This window comes from Rissa tridactyla, chromosome 8 (genome assembly GCF_028500815.1).
Source record: "Rissa tridactyla isolate bRisTri1 chromosome 8, bRisTri1.patW.cur.20221130, whole genome shotgun sequence".
NCBI classification, from domain to species: Eukaryota; Metazoa; Chordata; class Aves; order Charadriiformes; family Laridae; genus Rissa; species Rissa tridactyla.
In genome coordinates this window covers 11901144-11919805 of record NC_071473.1, presented here as the reverse complement: position 1 = coordinate 11919805, position 18662 = coordinate 11901144, and the positions used below count along the sequence as shown (strand labels likewise).

The following is an 18662-nucleotide window of genomic DNA, read 5'->3' as shown; positions in this document are numbered from 1 at the left end:
ATCTAACGAAGTCACTAAGCCAAATTCTGCCTATTGTGCCATGACTTTAGCATAGTTGCCTAAGTTTATCTGTGTAGAATTTAGATTCCTATATTTCTTCCACCTGATAATACATAACCAAAACGCGGTGGTGTAAGGTGTACAAAGGAGGCAGATAAATTGAGAAATTTACCACCAACAGAAAGAAAAGTTGTCTATAACAGTGAAAGCTCCAGTTACTAAGAATAGAAAACCTTTTTTCAGCAGAACAGTTTAGGCATTGACCAATTATTTTTGAACTGCACTTCAGAACTTTCCAGCACATTTCTATCATGTTCAAATGAACTAATAAACTCCTGATACAATTCCTGATACTGCTTATCAACTTGTGACGCATGGCAGTGTTTGTTAACTTGCAACAAGAAAATGTTTATCTTTTTGCTACACTCCAAGCAAGCAGCAGAACTGAAAGTTCCTGTAAGAAGCAGCTGGCAAGTGGCCTGCAGTCTAAAGAGACTTTGGTTTGCTCTGTTTTATTTTTCATTCCCATGCCTCTTCTCAGGACAACATTTTGTATATTTCTAATGGTAAAGATTGGTAATAATTATCTGCAGCCTGAAGTACAAAATATGTTCCAAAATAAGGTACAGCACCTTATTTATTATTTGTTCTTTCCAATCTTTTAACACCAGAGTGTTAAGTATATAGATCAGGACTGGAAGATGTAGAATCACAGAACAGGAACAAAGTCCCTGTCTCCCAAATATGTTTAAAACACTGTGTTACTGCTGTGTTCTGGTGTGTTAGTGTAAAATAATGAAGTGTTTTTAAGTGTTCTGTAGATAGAATGGGAAAATACATTTTTCTGTTCTCTGTGATAAAAATAAAAGGTAAGAATATGTCCTTGGAATATATAATATATATATTGTTAATACCATCCAATATTGTGCTTCATCAGGAATGTTAACTTTTATATGCAATAAGATAAACTTGCTATTACAGGTATTGTCATACACTCTGCAGAATTTGATATTTAAGTATACTGCTTTGCTCATATTAATTCTTAGTGAAATCAGTTAAAACTGTGTAGCTAATCAGTTTATCTGTTATGCAGGATCAGAGTTGTAGGCTGGTTTTTCAATCCCATTATTAACAACAATAAGGGAAATTTTCTTAGGGAGTTTGGTGAGCTGAAACTCATAATGCAGCAGTTCACCATTTCTTGCTATCCTGTGGGTGACGTCAAAAAAAATTCAACAAAACCAGACACATAAAATAGCAATAATGAAAGGCAAGTGTGATCCCACCCAGTGGGTGCAGCACAAAGGACAGAGCCACAGCATGGCCCCGCAGCCAGGGGACTGGTGTCCTCTCCCTGGGTCCTGCCAGAAGGCACTTCCCCCCCAGCTCCAGCTCAGCGCTGCCGTCTCCTTCTAGCACGGACACCAGCGTGTTGTACAAACCCCTGCAAAGGCATGCTTTTATCATACAACCCCTCGCGCTAGGTGCATGTCTCTGTTGCAAGGAGCGTCCTGCTTTATGAGAAAATCAAGAGGCTTGAATTGACTAGTTGGTGTAATTTTTCTACTCACATACACCATACTGGCATGTTAGCAAGAGGTACATTATCAGGAAATTGCAGCTGGGGCTCTGTCTTTACTTTCTGGCAGGAGTGTCTTGAGAAGGAGTTACCTGTGGTTTGGGGGTTTTTTTTGACTTCTTGGAACTTTCTGTTTATTAACCGGGTAATCTGTAAAGGAGGAGATAGGAATAGAGCTGGTACAGAAAGATACTTGTTTAAGGCCAGAGCTGACTTGCCCTGGCCCGCTATTCCAGATTAAAATGCATTCTGAAGTTAGCTGGCAGCTGTACTGCCCCCTCTGATAGGTGAAGTGGATGCAGGACCTTACCTTGCTTAGGTTCTACTGAAGGCATTTTGTGCCTTCCTGTGACTGGCTGGAGGGCAAAGCAGGGCCCAGACCTTGAATCTGGAACCTCTTGAATTTGCAACATTCATCTCCTAATGCTCAGACTAGAACCAAAACTATACAATTTTCAATTCAGATATGTTCTAAGAAGGGGTTTATTTTCCTTTCTGGTTTTAGATATATCCAGAGTTTTAAAAGAATACTATTGCGGAGTTCTGGTACAAATCAGAATAAATTTATAAGATAAAATGATTTTATATGAATTAACAAGATATTGAATCTACACTATTTGAATATGAGTCCAGATTATATCAGAGTTTATGTTTAATTCAGACTGCAATCTGAAGATCTTCTGGACACACTTGGTTCTCCTTACTGCCAACTCCAGTCATGGGGAGTTATTTTGTTATGGATTAGTTCAGAACTCCACAAATGACTGGCACAGATTCCTTGGCTTTATGTATGAGTATCTTAGTGCTTCCTCTGATACGAAATTACCCTGCTGCAGTCTAGTTAGATATTTATGCTGTTCTCACCAGTGAGATCTCTGAAAGCCTCAGACAGCAGTCACAGCAAGGCTGTAGATTTCCTTTAGAATTAATATATAAAATATAATCTGTCATTGGAAAGGTAAAGAAAATTAAGTGGCTTTGTCTTAAAAATACACCAACCAACCCAGAAGTCAACAAAAAATCATTTTGGTTAAGAATTCCAGTCACTCAGTAAATTATTTATCGGGTAATATCACCTGTCAAGTCTAACTACTGGATGAGTTAATCATCTCCAAATATTTCAGCTTCTATTTTAATTGCTTAAATGTAAAATAGGTCATATTATCTTGATGAATGCATGATTATGAAATGTGATTTCTTTTAATGATCTTTATTAACTTACAGTGATTCCTTGTATTTCTACATTGTATACACACTGGCAAATCTTCTTCCAGCTATAATTAAGATTATGTCAGCACTGTACTTCATAACTTACATTTGGACTTGTTTATAATTCAACCATAAAGACCCACTTCAGTCAGAATCTTGGCACTGGTGGTTTAAATTTGGGAATAAAAAGGTTTATACACATTTAAAATTTAAGGAAAAGGAAAACAAAACCATTTACACATATTTAATCAGCCATCAATGGCAAAAAATTATCAAAGTCTGAAACAGTTTAGTATAATTGAGAAATGTAGTACTGACCATTTATTAACGGAGTGTATTTTTGTATGCATTTCTGCTCCCGTAACTAACCATTTAAGGAAAAGATACATTGCAGGCTTATCGTGAATACTGGTCTGCTTCCTGTACCCTTACTTCTGGACACATCTGGTCCCCTGTTCAGAAAACTAGTTTGGTCTTTATTCTATAAACTTACTTAGCGCATCTCAGTAGTGATTTATCTCTTGCAGTTGACTTGCTACTCTGTTTGCTATAGCTCTTCGCTTTCTCACATCTCTCTCTAACACAGGGCGAAATTACATGGCTTATCTGAGCTTTTATGAACAGCTTCGCTGTGACACAGGTACAGCACTGCTTCCCCCATTCACATGCTGATGCTGGTATTTATGTCGGCACGTGCCCTACAGGTAATGGTGCAGGGACCTGCACTGGTATCCCCTCAGTGCTGACTGAAGCGGAATTGATACTATCTTAATTCAATAAGAAACTGGATCTAACATATCAGAAGTCCAATAACATAGAAAATAAATAAATATTATGAAAATGGATGAGCCAAGTTCTGTATTCTGAATAACATTTTGAACAGTCAGTTTACGTACAGTTGAGGTAATGCTCGAAACTTGAGATAATAATGGTCTTGTTCAATACGTAAATGAGATTAGTTTATCTTAGTGTATTTAACTGTATATCTTTTCTGCTATTTTTGTAGCAGATGAGCAGCAGATGAGACTGTTGATAATCACAAAAACTTTATACATAATAAAAAACTAAAATGCTGTAAATGCTCTTCTATTTTGTAAAAGAATGAAAGTAATCTTGTATTACTCATTACTCTTGGCACATAAAAAACATTTAATATCTTTTCCATGGTGGAAATTCTATTTGAAAAATATTACCTAGTTGCTACTGTTCTAACTTTTAGAAGAACACTGTGAATTTGTTGGTTCATGTTAATGGCTCTTGGTCCTATAATTACAAGAAATCAAAATCCCTAAGAAGAGCCTAATAGAAGTCTTTGCTTTGCTCATAGTTAAAAAACAACCAGACAGCAAAATTATCTTTTACAAAATATTTAATATTAAAACCTACTCACAGCCTGTTCACAGACAAAGTGCTTTTAGCTTCAATGGACAGTTTTACAGATGAGTTTTGCAGTCCTTCCTCTGGGGCTGTAACAGATCCAGAGGTTTTTGTGACATATTTCAAACCAAAATAATTTAAATACTTAAAATAAACAATTTGAAGCAAGTATTTGAATTCTAAGTTTTAAGTACACATCTCAAAACATGTGCTTGGCTCTCATTTTCTAATGCTTATTATTCAGTGATAAAATTGTGTGAAAAATGACAGTTGTATGTCAGGTGATTCCTATTACATATAAAAGGGACTGGAATGTAGCATTACTGATTTTGATTCCCTTCCTTGAATTTAATCTCAGGATTGCTAAGTCTAAGCAAATATTTTTCTTGATAGCAGTATCATATGATAAATATATTTTTACATATTTACAAAGCACATGTTCAGAGGGAATCAGAGTTTTGCTACGGCCTGTATGTGTATATAAGTAAGTATGTATGTAAGAATCAGCTGTTGAGATTTACAAGTTATACACGCAAGAAATTTTATGAAAGATTGCTCATGTTAGGAAAAAAAATTAATTCTGATATCCTTGAAAGATTACATGTAAGATAAGATTGTAACATAGATGGACAAATACAAAAGCAGATCAGTTTTAATGCTCAAATCTATCACAGTGTTCTTTACATAGTATTGTGACTAGCATAGCCCCTAAAAGACTTTAAAAAAGTAATTAAAATTCCAGTCTGTTCATATTAGCAGTATCTTCCATATAAAGGTGATACAATTTATAGCTCTGGGAGTACTCCTTTCACTGATCCTTAATATTACAGAACTCCATAGAATATGTGTGGTCTTGCACTTTTTTTTTTAAACATTTTCAATTAGATGCAGAGTCTTTAGCTAGGAGTGTTATGTGGGAAAAAAAAAATTTTCCTAAACATGCACACAGATGGCAAAAAACTTTACTAATAACATTAATAATTCAATTAATCTCATACCTTGTAAGTAACTTTTATAATTTTAAACGCTGTGTAAGTCTTGAGACAGTCTGTGTTACAACACCTTCCATTTATGTCAGAAGGTGCTAGGAATCATCTTGCGATCAGTACTCTAAATAGAAACACTGAAGTATTGACATGAAAATTTAGAAGTAGTATAATGATTAGTTTTTCTGCTGCTTTCTGTCTATACATACATTTGAAATGCTGTTGCACGTTGAAATGTTTTATGTTGAAATGCATATGCCAGCATGTTTTAACCTGTAAATACAATACGGTGCAACACGGCCCATTCTGTCCTTCTAGAAAGTAAGGTATTTATCTATCTGGGTATCAGAAGTTCTGGGTTCCAGTCGTAACAGCAGGCTTGCTTTGTGACCTATAGGACATGACTTGACTTAACCTGTAAGATTTTCCTGCCTGAAAAATAAGAAACACTCCTTTAGCAGAATGAAGAGGAGCATTTCCTTGGGGATTAAACTTCAGTATAAAAGGGGTAAGGGGAGGGAGAATCTACCCAGCTAGTTTTTTTCCTATATCACTAAATATTTTGAAGGCTATTTAAAGATATTAGACACTGTCGGAGGGATGATGTGACGCCATATATCTATTATTTCTTTTAAGCTAGTCAGTGAAGTCAAGAGTACATTTAACACAAACCAGTCATAGTACTGTCCTACACACAGCTACTGAAATAAATGTTACTAACACTGCACACGTCAAACTGATGATATATTGCATTGCAATACCCAGACAAAAACAAACCATGTTTATATTTATATGTTCCTGCCTTTTCCTTCAGGAACTGTGGAAAACTGCAGACTTCAGGGGAACCTGCCACCTAGCAGGAATAAACTGTGCCTGAGAGACTAAGTTGGGCACTCCAATGCCAGAGATCTCTCCCACTCACCCGGAGGGGTAGAGAGAGGAGTCATACAGCACAGCTGCGTTCCCAGTGGACTGTGCCATCCCGCCTTCCTCAAAAGCCCCAGCAAGAGGTATGCCCATACAAAGACCTTTCGAGTTGAGTAATCAGAGAATAGCTGAGAACCCACAATGCCTTTTCTAGGTTTAATCATAAATTTATTTGGGGACTGCATGAAAATTTGATTTGAATATTTTTGTGCATTTAATTTGAGTTAAAGTACTGGGCAGATCTATCAATTTGATAAATGGCCTGATGTATGTTCTTAAAAGTGGTTAATATTCTAAGTGGGGTTCGCTATTACAGTCATTCAAATTAGCTTGCAAAATCTGTGTCATGTTTTCAGAGACATACACACTAAATTCTTATGTTATAAACAAGTTAATCATACCAAAAGAGTGAAGCTCTTACTCTTAAACCAAAATATATTCGTCTTCATAATACCATGCAGTTATCGGCATGTCCCTTGGATTTATGACTTATGACATTTGTTTACCAACAGGTGGTTGCATATCTTGCCATTTATATTTTAAGCAACAGTAAACACAACTAAAAATAATGTAAGATAAACAAAATAAAACTCAGAGGTTTTTTTAAAGTGTTTTTATAGAAAAGCTGTACTTATAAGCTAGGTCTTCGAGTAGTTCACACCAGGCCCAGCAACACAGAAGAATACTGCAAGAGCAATAAGGATTTTTAGGGGCATTATGATAGTGTAATGGAAACACATCTGCCCCCAAAAGTCCCTCATTTTCCCTGCGGTAAAGAGCCATGCAGGAAGTGGTGAATGCTGCGGAACATCAAGAATGAAACTATAAAGAAAAATTTTTTAAGTTAGAACAATTTTCGAACAATACTTCGGGATTTCATAATTTCCTGTTAGTACACTGCATAGGAAAATTGTAGTTTTTCAAATAGCCTCAAACTCATTTACTTTGGATGTATAAAATGGTTCTGTCCATTCACCAAAGTGAATTCCGAAGCAGCTATCTTAGACATACTATTAGTATTGGGAAGCTAAAAACATTATGCGTAAAGCACAGACAATCCAGGACAATTTTTGTTCTTTCAGCTCCCAAAAAGCACAAAATAAAACAGAATAATCATCATTAACAGTTGACTTGCATCTCTCATTTTTAAGGATTTACTTCAGTGACAGCATGAACGTTAGTTTATAGAAGAAAATGATACATAATAAAATCATATAACATCTTTCATTTTAAAGAATTTCAAAGTATTTTCCAACCAACCATGTGGGCAGTTTTCCATACATACAGAAAGGCCACTCAGAGTAAAAATGCAAAGAAGTATCCCAATTTAGTAAAGACTGAATACTCCAGATTAAGGAATCTCCTTAGTAAAACAGGTAGCACATTTGAACTTTTAGTTACGCCTATTCAATTGACATGCCTAATGAAAACTTACTCTTTTAAAATAATCCACACTAAATAGCACCTAAGAGGCATATTCTTCAATGGATTCTTGTAGTATAATGTATAAAATATAATTGAAAAAAGCAATGCTCAATTCCTCATGTATTATTTAATATGGTGTTCTGCGTAATACATTTGCTCTTTGTTTGTTCATGTGATAATATAAAAAATGAACCCAGTTCTTTCCTCAGGTTCCAGAAATTTTACTGTGATCTGACTGGTGTTTTTGTTGATGTAGGTGCAGTGATTTCAGTGGAGACACTGCTGACTTACACCAGCATCCAGGAACCTACTGACAGAGGTGTGTGCTGTTCGTGTGATTTGAAATAGGCCTTTTATTACAAAAGAAAGCTTTTATACAAACAGCGGCAGCATCAAAGCAAAAATCTAGATTATGCTGACTTTAATAGACATTTTTAACAATGGCAATATGTAACAAATAGAAATACCCCTTCGGTAAAATTACTGCATTCAGTTATTTTTACTGACCCTTGTGGGCCAATCCTGAAACATCCTGAAATGATTTTTCTTACCCTTTCCTAAAACCATTTATACATGCCTTGTTGTAGATGACAGAATGTGATTTATCTTTTTTGTTTTGTTTTAATTCTTATCTTGGGCTACAAAACAGAAGAGAAGCTATTACTTTTAAAAATTTATGTCTATATACTATTTTATATGGGTTCAAATAGAAAGGCCATGATTCCAGTAAAAGGATTTGGACTATCTGACTGCAGCTGAGATATTTAAAATGCAAAAAATGCATCAATATTACATTACTACACTGGTGAATTGTAGCCTCCCCCATTAACAGCTAAATTAAAATATTACAGCTGTATTAACTGAAAAGATTAAAATTGTTTTAAGTTATTAATGTGTATCAATGATGTAACCATTCAGTATATTACGAAATGAGATAGGACTGACGCATCATTTTTAAGACTTCTTTTGAGCTGAGGTAGGAGTAGGTATGCTCCGAACAAGAAAAGAAAAAAATGTATTTTAAAACTCTGGAGCCTGTCTGTAGAGAATTGTAATTCCAATGTGAAAAATAAAATGTTGATAATTGCAAGAGCCTTATATCCAACAGAGAGTCAGAAATCAGTGGTGACCTTCTGAAACTAACCATTAACATGTATTCATATTTTGCTAGCTCACAAAGCAAGTTACCTCAGTAATAGATGTGGTTTTATTTCTATTCCTATTATTTTTATTTATTCTGTACATGTTGTAGAAATGTCCTGGAAAAAAATCCACAAGCTGAATAACGCCTATCCATTCACACGTCACCTATGTAAACGTTGCCCTTGCACTGAAACCTTGTAAACAAATTATTTGGGCATTTTGACAACAGGCAAAAAAACTTGATTCTTTGTTTCTTTTTTCCATGTTTGTACCTTTACCAAATTCCCTACACATTTGCATTGTTTGACTGAGAAAAGTGTTTGACATTGCAACAAGAGGTTAGCATAATTATTAACTGATGTGCACTGTGAACAGGGCAAATGATGCCTTAAATTCATTAATTTCACTGAAAGCTGCATGGTCTGAAGTGGATTTGGCAGGCCATGTAATACAACCACTTTTCTACTGCTTCTTCCGCTACAGGTGCAGCTTCCAGGTGATAGCAGTGTTTTTCCACTAACATTTTAAGGCCATCAAAAAACCTTACAATTATTTTTGCTTTATAATCTGCTAAATATGATTTTTAAGTCAAGTAAAAAAAGGATTTTTGAGCGATACCTTTGAAAAATATGTTCGTATCATACTGGTGTACGTTTGCATAGATTTCCTTTGTGGCACAGGGTCCAGGTTTCATGCTGGCAAGCAGTACTGATGTATAACTTTAGAACAGAGAGCGAAGAACAAGGCACAATATAAAAATCATACCTTGGCTGTCTGTGTTCTTGCTCTGGAAAAACTCTGGATAGCTTCATAGGAAAGGATGACTGATTTTGTACCCTTTACTAAGGCAGAATTTTCAGTTGTTCCAGGTCATGAGTTTCCAAACTCGGGGTCACTCCCTCCCTCTCTTTTTTTCTATGGCTAGATCAGAGGGGAGTCACAAAACTTTTCTGTTGCAACACGAGGTCAGGAGATGTCAAAGGTTGAGGCCCTGCTTCAGAAAATGCAGGCCGCGGCCCGATCCCCAAACCATGCCACGGGATTCTGGTGGAGATCCTGATCTTTTCACTGCTTTCAATAAAATTTCAAAAGTAAACAGATTAGGCCACTTATTAATCCCCTGCTGATTCAGTGTTTTTAAGCTGTTTTTTTAAAGGTTTGCTTAAAAATGCAGAAAAGTAATTCTAAAAATGTAGTTTTAAATTTATTTTAAATAGAAACATAGCTAGTAGGGTTTTCAATTTTATAAATTATAAATGTAATAAATAATTGGAGTTGATCTTTCTAAATATTATTTTTTCAATAATTCATGACAGTTTTTATCTCAAGGAAAATTAATTTTGATTCCAAACATACTGTCTACTTTTTATCTTCTGTAAATTTCTTTTTTCATTTCAAATAGCAAAATGGACTGATCCCAGGTATTTCATTATTAATGCTCTGGATACGCAATGCTCTTCAGGAGTCTCAACTCTGAGGCCACCACCCCATGCTGCACAGAAACCTTGGGGGAAAACCAGTGTGAGGGAAAGAGATCAAATTTTTATAACATAGATGTTAGGGAATCTATCACTGTCTAATCATCATTAATTTGGGTAACGCATATAAAATGAGCATACATTTACAGTTTAATACATATGCATAATATCCATAATAGTAGAAAATTGTCTGTTTTACTGCACACTAGAGAGAAACAGGAGCTCTTTCTGTAAGCTCACTAATGGGAAAAAAACCTGAATAAAAATTTTGTACGAGGAAAGCCTACAGAAGCGTAACTCTGGTCTTTAACACTGCTCATTAATCATTTAAATAGTTTATTAATTCTATAGCTACATTATTGGTGCTAGAAGGAATGCACGTGAATTTTATGCATCTTCAATAGAGAATCAAATAGAACCTATTTGAAAAAAATATCTAAAAATAGCTGGTCAACACAGTGCAGATCTTACTGAAAGCAGCTATACAAAATTACATTTTGATTTAAGAGCTTTAAAGTAATAGTTGGTGAGAAGCAACTGCTGTATTTCAGCCAAGCAGAGTTGATCTTTGCTGCTGTTTGGGTATGTAAGTTTGTTTCTCTTTTCCCTTAAAGCAAGATCCTCACATTGATTCACTCCCTAATCTCTGATTCTCTGCTCTTCTGTTCTCAGAATACTAGTGAAGAGACCATTAAACCAATCCAAATCTGACAACTTATAATATTGGACAGGTCTACAGTGTATTCACAAACGAAGTACTCTAATTCAAAAATAAAAAATGTCCACAGTTAAATTTCTAACTTAATTGGTTTATGAATATTTAACCTTTTTATAAACGCTGCTTTTGAAAAGCATTATTTCATGCAAAATAGTAGCTAAAAGGCATATTAGCAGCACAATTCTGACCTAAGCTCTTCCACATCTTATTTCAGTCTTAAACAAGTAAGGAATTTGTTGCACTGATGTTTGGATGTCCCATTTCACATGTGTAGCGATTATATTGCTATAAAATGTAAAATACCAGCATTCCATAGAAAAGTCTGGATAATTCAGCATATCTATTTGCATGAATATACAGATCCTGCATATAGTCCTGCGATTATATCACATACCAACAACTTCATTTTAACAGTGTATCGCTGTGTTACTTCAGCTGAATTTCCAGGCCTTTTTGAAATATTCAAATTGATTCAGTCTGCATAGGTCAGCACTTAAAATTAATCTGACTGCAATGATAATGGGACCACAAGGTGAATGTCTAGATGTTTATGTGTAACTCAAGCAGGTGATTAGCTGGCATAAAATGTCAAAACTATGACAGACGCATTTACACCAACTGAGAGGATGCTCCTGTATGTAAATTGTGTGCGTATGCTGCATACGTGAGTCATGGTATAAATTAAGTTCTGTGAGTGTAACGTGTTTTATTCAGTCTTAAATATATGTACAGTATATTCAGAACCACAAGAAAGTTCAGCTTATCTACTAACACATTTTCAACACTTACTCGAATCCCATGCGGAAAGTATAACTACATAATTTTTACTTAAAAATTATGGTTAGATTCTTTAGGATATTGATACCAAAATGTAAATAGTAAAATGAACAGCTTTATCAGGCTCAGGTTTACGGTGCCTTACTCATAAAAATATATTCTACAACTATTTGCAGTACAAAAATTAGTAATCTTTAAATTGATTCATAGATACAGACTGTACACATGCAGACACACAAACACGTACACGTAAAAAACCAGCTAGTTGAAGAGATACATTAAAAAACTGAACACTTTGTGAGCAAAAAAACTGAGGAGGGGATTGACAATACAAACCTTACTGGTGTTTATATGATTTTTTTCAAGGTTTAAGCTGCCTCTCTTTTCTAGGGACTTATTTTGTTTTCTCCCAATTCACCTATATTGAATGACCACTTTTTGAAATGTAGCTTTTTCTTTGGCTTTCACTGGCTTTTTAAGAGAAAAACACCACCAACAGTTAGAAAACATTTTTTTTTACGTTTAAGAATGATAGTATTTTCTATCCACTTTTTATCACTAAAGACAACGTGAAAGTTAGAATGTTATTTATTTAAAGTGTATAGTAGCCTTTTACTAACTGCAACAGTAGTTTACTACTAAGTTTAATGTCCACTGTCAGAGCCATAACGAACTGGTTTCTTTTGCAGAACAAAGTGACCACCAAAAGCGGGACTTTGTGGGCCAGTTGGATAAAACATAAGCTCATCTCGCCCCCAAAACCCCGACTCTGGAACCACAACCTTCTGAGATTCAATTTGTAAGTAAAGTATCTTTGTAATATATGCCCAATCAACTGAGAGAATCATTGCTTATAAAGTGGGTAATTTTCAGACTAATAAAAGAGAGTATTTAAGCTAAGTCACAATACACACTCCTTCACTTTCTGGACAGCAGGAATTGCCAACAGATACTATTTGGTTTTATTCACACTTAATGATTTATTTATTAAGTAGCTAAGCAGCACCTTCTATAAGTGTGTATAAAGTGACACGGAACTCCCCCAGAATAAGTTACAGCGCTCAAATATCTATTAAGAGTTCTTCTCAAAGTGAGCAACGACTTACTTGCTTATCTGTTCCACTATATTTCAAACTAAAGTTGACACATTATAGAGAGATGTCTGTCATTACTCTAAATTTGTTATTTGTACAATACACTAGAAAATATTTTCACTTTACTTGAAACAGTTAGATCTTTTCCCACTGATAGTGGTAGTTTCAAGTATGCAGCTGTGTGTCTAAATCTTACTACCCTCAGCACGATGTTTCTTAAGAACTTCTTTCAAAGATGAGAGGAAAAGTAGAGATTTGTAGACAAAAGGAACATATGTTCTAAATCCTCAGTTTATAATTCCAACAGAACTTCTAAATACAATCCAAGTTTAAAAGCAATATGGTTTACACTTGGATGACTGAAGTAGGTAAATGCTGTCAGTTACTTTACAATAAACTAATTACTGTTCTTGAAAAGCCACTGTTACATTTATTCTGCTTTCGAATCAGCAAAATACATCTTGAAAGAGAAACCCAGAGAAGTTGATGGAAATTCTGGCTAAGTAGAAATCTTAAAATAAAACGTACGGCCTGTAGGAAGAGGAATTCGCTGACTTATTTATGGTTGTGATGATTTAGAAGGGTGGTTGGTTTTTTTTTTTTTCTTACTATTCTTTCGCGCAAGCTCATCAAACGATACCTATCGACACCTATCAGTTATCGGCGCTGGGCGAAAACCGACACCCCCACCCCCACCACCCCCCGAAGCCGCCTTCAGGCCCCGGGACGGTCACCCCCGGTACCGACGGACACCTGTAGCTCCCGAGGGTGCCGCCGGGCACGGCGACCGACCCGCCCGGCCTCCCGGTACGGCGGCGGAGCCAGGCGGGCCCCGGCCTCCCGCCCGCCGGCGCCCCCTCCGCGGCCTGCGGCAGGTGGGTAGGGGGGCGCCAGCAGCAGCGGGGGGGGGGGGGAGATGCTCGGCCCCCGCCCGCGGAGCGGAGCGCCTTAGAGGCGCTCCGCTCCGCGGGCGGGGGCCGAGCATCTCCCCCTCCCCTCCAAGGTGTCCGCCAGGCGCGGAGCCGCCTCATCTCCGCGGCAGGGCGCGGCCCCGGCTTCCCGCGGGAGCGGCGGCCCCACCTGGGGGCCTCGGAGGCGGCGGGGGACGTGCGCGGAGGTCGCGGAAGGAAGAGCGCAACTTACCACTTGTCAGCGTGTGTGTCCCCCCCACCCCCCACCCCCTTCCCGGGCGGTGGCCCCCGCAAACCGTGAATTCATGAACGGCCGAAGCGAGCGGGGATCCCGAGGAGAGGGTGTCGCTCAGCCTTGGCAGGTTCCCCTTCTTTGAAAAGGAGACAGCCCTTCGGTCCTCGCTGCGAGCCGGCTCCTTCCGTTGGCAAAATCCTGACTCATTACATAAAAAGATCACCCTGCCAGGCGCCCAGAAACATTTCTTCATCACGGTCACGCCACAAGCTAAACAAGAGGCCACATCAAGGGGAGGGGGAGAGGGGGAAGCGGAGAGAAAAAAAAAATAAATCCAGAAGGTGTTTTTTTTTTCTTAAGATCCTCTTCCTTTAAAAAAAAAAAGGGGGGGGGGTGGGAAGAAAAGTGCAAGGGGGGGAAAAAAAAAAAAGAGCAGCCACCAGGAAATAACTGGAGAAGATTCACTCATTGTTGCCACAAAGACATCTCTCCCCTTCCCACTCCCTCTCCATGCTCATTCCTCCGACAGTGCTACAAAGACGTGCAGTCTGCACCGGGAGTTGCTGAGCCCGAGCCGTGAGCTCCTCAACTCCGCGGGGGCCGTGCCAGGAGACCTGGGGCTCTCAGTCCTCCGAGAGTAGGTGTGGTGAGTCCAAAACCGTCCGAAAATTAATTTTTTTTCCTAGAAACTACCTCCAAATATAGTAACAGGGAAGGGGCATTCCTAGAAATTCGGGAGACGTCAGAAAGGGAAGATTTGTGAAATTCAGCTTCACTTCCTGCAGAGGGCTCCTAGCACAGGAAAAAAAAAATCAAGTGAGCAATAAAGTGCTTTTCATGCTTCTCTGATCAGATAATGTTTAAAAAAAGAAGAATGGTAAAACACTTAACTCACATTTCTCCGATATGATCTAGGAGGTTCATATGGGAAGAAAGCTAATCAGTAACCCCCTTTCCTCATTTTCTACTAATGTTTATAGATGTCTATCTCCTTTATTTACTTTCCCCCATGTCCTTGTATCAGACCTATGCACACAGCAAATAAAAGGAATACACATATGAGTAAAAAACGGGCCAAATTATAACACTTCTGTGTATCACAGGAATGCTAATTAATGTTCATGTGTTATTTTAAACATGCTTTGTGGGTTGCATCTTTCATGCTACACTGATGTGAATAATTCATGTTATTACTGTAGATGTGTGCAATATCGTTACTCGCGTGAACAGGAATTTGTAGGTTGGCTTTTATTTAAAGGCCCTAATACTGACTTAATGGTCAGTCCCCGTTGACTTAATGGTATCTTAGGCTGTTAATTAATTCTGCTCAGCAATTCACAGGATCAGGCCCTGACTCACAAATGTAAATTGGGACTTGCAGCAGACCGGTACGCTGTCACGAGCCACTGTTATTCCTCACGTCTCCTAAATCTCTATATTTGCTTTGTGCTTGTGTCCAACACCTAATCCTTCTTTAGTCATCCCTTTAAAAAAAACCCCAAACACTATTTGATACATTTCATAGGAAGCAGGAATGAATGTTTGCAAAGCAGTAACAGATGAAGATGGTTTTATATGCTATTAATTATATAAAGATGTCAATGCATTTGTAATAAAGCGTTATTTATCCAGGAACAGCTAATGCTGCTATAAAAAACACAATGGCCAGCTTTTGGGGGAAGATAATAGATTTAAATGTGTGCAACTCTTGCAGGTTAATTGAATTTCCATAATGAAATTCCCCTCAGCCACATGAAATCCTTGGGTTTGTTTTTTGAATTTCATTATGACTTGCAGAGTCTTCTCTGTCCCCAAATCAAATGCAATAAAAACCCTGGAGTCTGGCTTTACTTCAGTGTTTTATAAACACTCACATTTAATCAAAACTTAGTTACAGACACCTCGTCCGCCTGCAGTTTTGAAGGGGAATTAGCAGGGTTCACCTGACAATCCTAAGAGTGCTTTGACTCCCGAGTATGTTTTAACAGTTCTCCAAGTGCTCAATAAACAATTGCTTCAAAATACAGACCCAGCTTTCAGAGGGGGGCACCCACAGTGTTTCATTAGCAGTAATGCTTGGTTAAAAGTGGATTTATTTTAAGTAATCTCTTGGAATTCAAAACAGCTCTAGTTAATTGCAAGAAGGCCTTTTTAAGCTGGCTGGCTTATTTGTGACACAGTGCTCTACTCCACCTGTCACTCTCATTTCCTGAGTGAAAAAGTGAATGGCAGCTTCAAGTTCAGGATCTTTTGATCATTAAAAGAAATGGATGTGCTGTCCTCTGTTGGTCATACTGGTTGTCACATGTAAAATTCAATTAACTCAGAAAGGCAGCCAGAGGCTCTGTTAAAACGACAAAAATGATGAAACTCAATTAGATTTGCTTCACCTTTTGTGTTCGGCAATACAGTGTGAGGGTTTTCTAAATAATTTCTGAAAAATGATGCAATGATGGATACTAGAAGCTGGATTAAGGAGAGGACTCATTTCACATGACCCCATACTACAGATTCTGCCCTGGGATTCGGCCCCGTCGGCTGCTGTTTTAACTGCTTGCTATGTGCCACCCGCCCTGCCGTGCCTGGCGTGCTGGGTGACAGCGGGACCTGCAGCCTCCCTCCAGCTCCAGGGCTGCCACCCGTCAGGCCAGGGTGGCAGGGGGGCTGCAGCGCTGCCAAGCACATGGTGAGAGAGGAAGTTTCCAGCGTAAATTTCATGTCATATGGTCCAGTCTGGGGACAAGGCCATGTGTGCCGGCAGGGATAGTTTGTGCTCACGTGTAATGACTCATATCGTGTGATGTGATGGCAGCTTTGTGGCTTCTCTGAGCACTAGAACTATGGCAGCTCGGGCTTTGCTGGGTGCACGTAATGCACATTCCCACTCTCCTGCTCACAGTGCCCTGCTGTCAGCCGTGCTGTGCAGAAATGCTCCGCTCTGCTCGGTGCTAGGAAGCGGCAGCAGTATGTCCACTTTGGGGCCACGTTTCGAGAAGAGTGTGTAGCAACTGGAGAGGGCCTGGGGGATTATAGCACGGATGATTAGAGGTGTAGAAAACATGACCTAACAGGAGAGATTTTAAAATTTGGGCATTGTCCTGTCTAGAAAGGAGAAAGCTAAAGGCAAATATAGTAACACTTTCAAAAAGGTTTGATGTCATGTAAATGAATCTATGTCATGGCAGTAAACCTGTGTGGCATGTTAATTATTTCTACGTCTTAACTGCTACTGCAGTTACCAATTTCTGGTCTGCACTAGCTTCTCTTATGCTGTGATTTCATAGTTTTCTAATTGCAAAATTAATTTCAAGTAAATAACCATTATGACACATCCTAAAACGTTACTTAGCAAAATTAGTATCATGCTAATAATTTAACAATGTTTTTTAGCAAAATGTAAGTTCTGTCAGCAAACTATGGAAAAACAGGCTCTATATTACCTAATTTCCATGTGTGCTATGTAACACAGACTCACACGCCTCAAACCATTGCTTCGTGGGTGAGACGCAGCCATAGCTCTCATACACACCTGCCTTACTCTTATATTTCTAAAAAAAACAAGCAAGAATTTATGAAAACATTACTCATCACAGGCAGGGTGGCTCCAGGTTTATTCCTGAGGTTGGAGGAACAGAAAGCAGCATTTATCAGATGTGTATTTTGTCCTTGAGTTTGATTTTTGTTTAGCTTTGAAAACCCTCTTATGAAAGCAGCTTCAGGGACGTGGCTGTTCCTTACTGTCCTTTGTATCCAGGAGTAAAAATATCTAAGAAAACAGAAACCTATTTGAAACATTTTGGGTTGTAGTTCTGCATGTGCTCTGTGCACTGCTCAAAATCAATAATTTACATTTTTCTTCTCTCTAGGGAGGCTGGGCAGTGCTGTCACGGATTTCATGCTAGAAATTCCAGGTTCAAAAATGAACTGGAAGGTAGGCACCATGATTTCCTCCCTGCTGATGCTTCGTCAAAGTTATGCCGAATTTGCTAAAGAGCAGTTCTGGAGACTTGTGAATATTGACAGTAAACCAAGTGTAAAATTTTAATTGCATGTAATTAATACAGCCAGATAGTCTTCATAACAGTAAATCTGTGGAAAAAGCCTCATATAGAATAAGTGGTTACAGCCCTTCTTTGAATCAAAATACAACTTCAATGATGATTTTGACCTACCAACAGAATTTATGTATCTTATTGTAAAAGATTTTACAAAATCTATTGTAAATCATTAATGACAGTTATTTTTGTTCATAGAACAATTGTACGATTTTGATTCTAAAAAACAGCAGTGCAGATTATGAGAGGAAGATTTGTCAGGAAGAAAACAAAACTGGCTGCATGGGCTAATCCAAGGTCAGTGAAGCTTCAGATGGTGAGCAGATACCAAACGTGAATCAATAGAGTTCCTCCAGTTTGTAGTGCTGGACCCTATTTACATCGTTAGGATGGTTTTAAGTGCTGCCAGCCCCTAACTGTGTGTGCTGATTTGGTGGTTGGTCCTGTCAGTGTCCCCGAGATGCACGTCCCGGCTGTTCATGACCTGCTGGACCAGCTGCAGCTGAAGCCCCCGGTGTTTGGTCCTGCTTGGAGACGGGGGAGCGTCGCCTAGCGCCCCGCAGCGCAACCGGCCCCACCTTTCCTCAGCCCTTCCACTGCGACGGGGAGTTTTTCTATTTAAAAAAGTAGAAAATGTAAAGTGAACACTAACGAGATTGCAAATAATCCTTCTAAATGGTTAGGGATACAGATGAAGAAACTTCATGTTTTACTAACCAGAAGACATAACTAAATTAATAAATAATGA

At 38.2% G+C, this 18662-nt stretch overlaps 1 protein-coding gene and 1 long non-coding RNA gene across 28 annotated transcripts in view; one reads left to right on the top strand and one right to left on the bottom strand.

The window, feature by feature from the left end:
* The first annotated feature begins 263 nt into the window (after positions 1-263).
* Positions 264-18662, top strand: part of LOC128913491 (uncharacterized) — an 81823-nt gene continuing 63424 nt past the window's right edge. For 7 of the 27 annotated variants that reach the window (XR_008467965.1, XM_054211159.1, XM_054211160.1 and 4 more), the window contains exons 1-3: positions 11436-12418; positions 14389-14496; positions 17726-17790. Coding sequence is in view for 6 of the 27 variants with exons in the window: in XM_054211159.1 (XP_054067134.1) it covers positions 12267-12418; positions 14389-14496; positions 17726-17790 (325 nt within the window). In the remaining 21 variants the exon portion in view is untranslated. Of the gene's footprint in view, positions 3493-5965; positions 6162-7759; positions 7823-11435; positions 12419-13338; positions 13589-14122; positions 14201-14388; positions 14506-17725; positions 17791-18112; positions 18212-18364; positions 18503-18662 lie in introns of those variants that run through there. The other 20 variants (XR_008467979.1, XR_008467974.1, XR_008467976.1 and 17 more) reach the window with 14 other exon arrangements.
* On the bottom strand, positions 14004-14800 carry LOC128913493 (uncharacterized). Its single transcript, XR_008467986.1, has 3 exons — positions 14746-14800; positions 14300-14651; positions 14004-14129 (listed from the first exon to the last, which is right to left on the bottom strand). It is a non-coding gene; the product is annotated as an uncharacterized LOC128913493 (long non-coding RNA).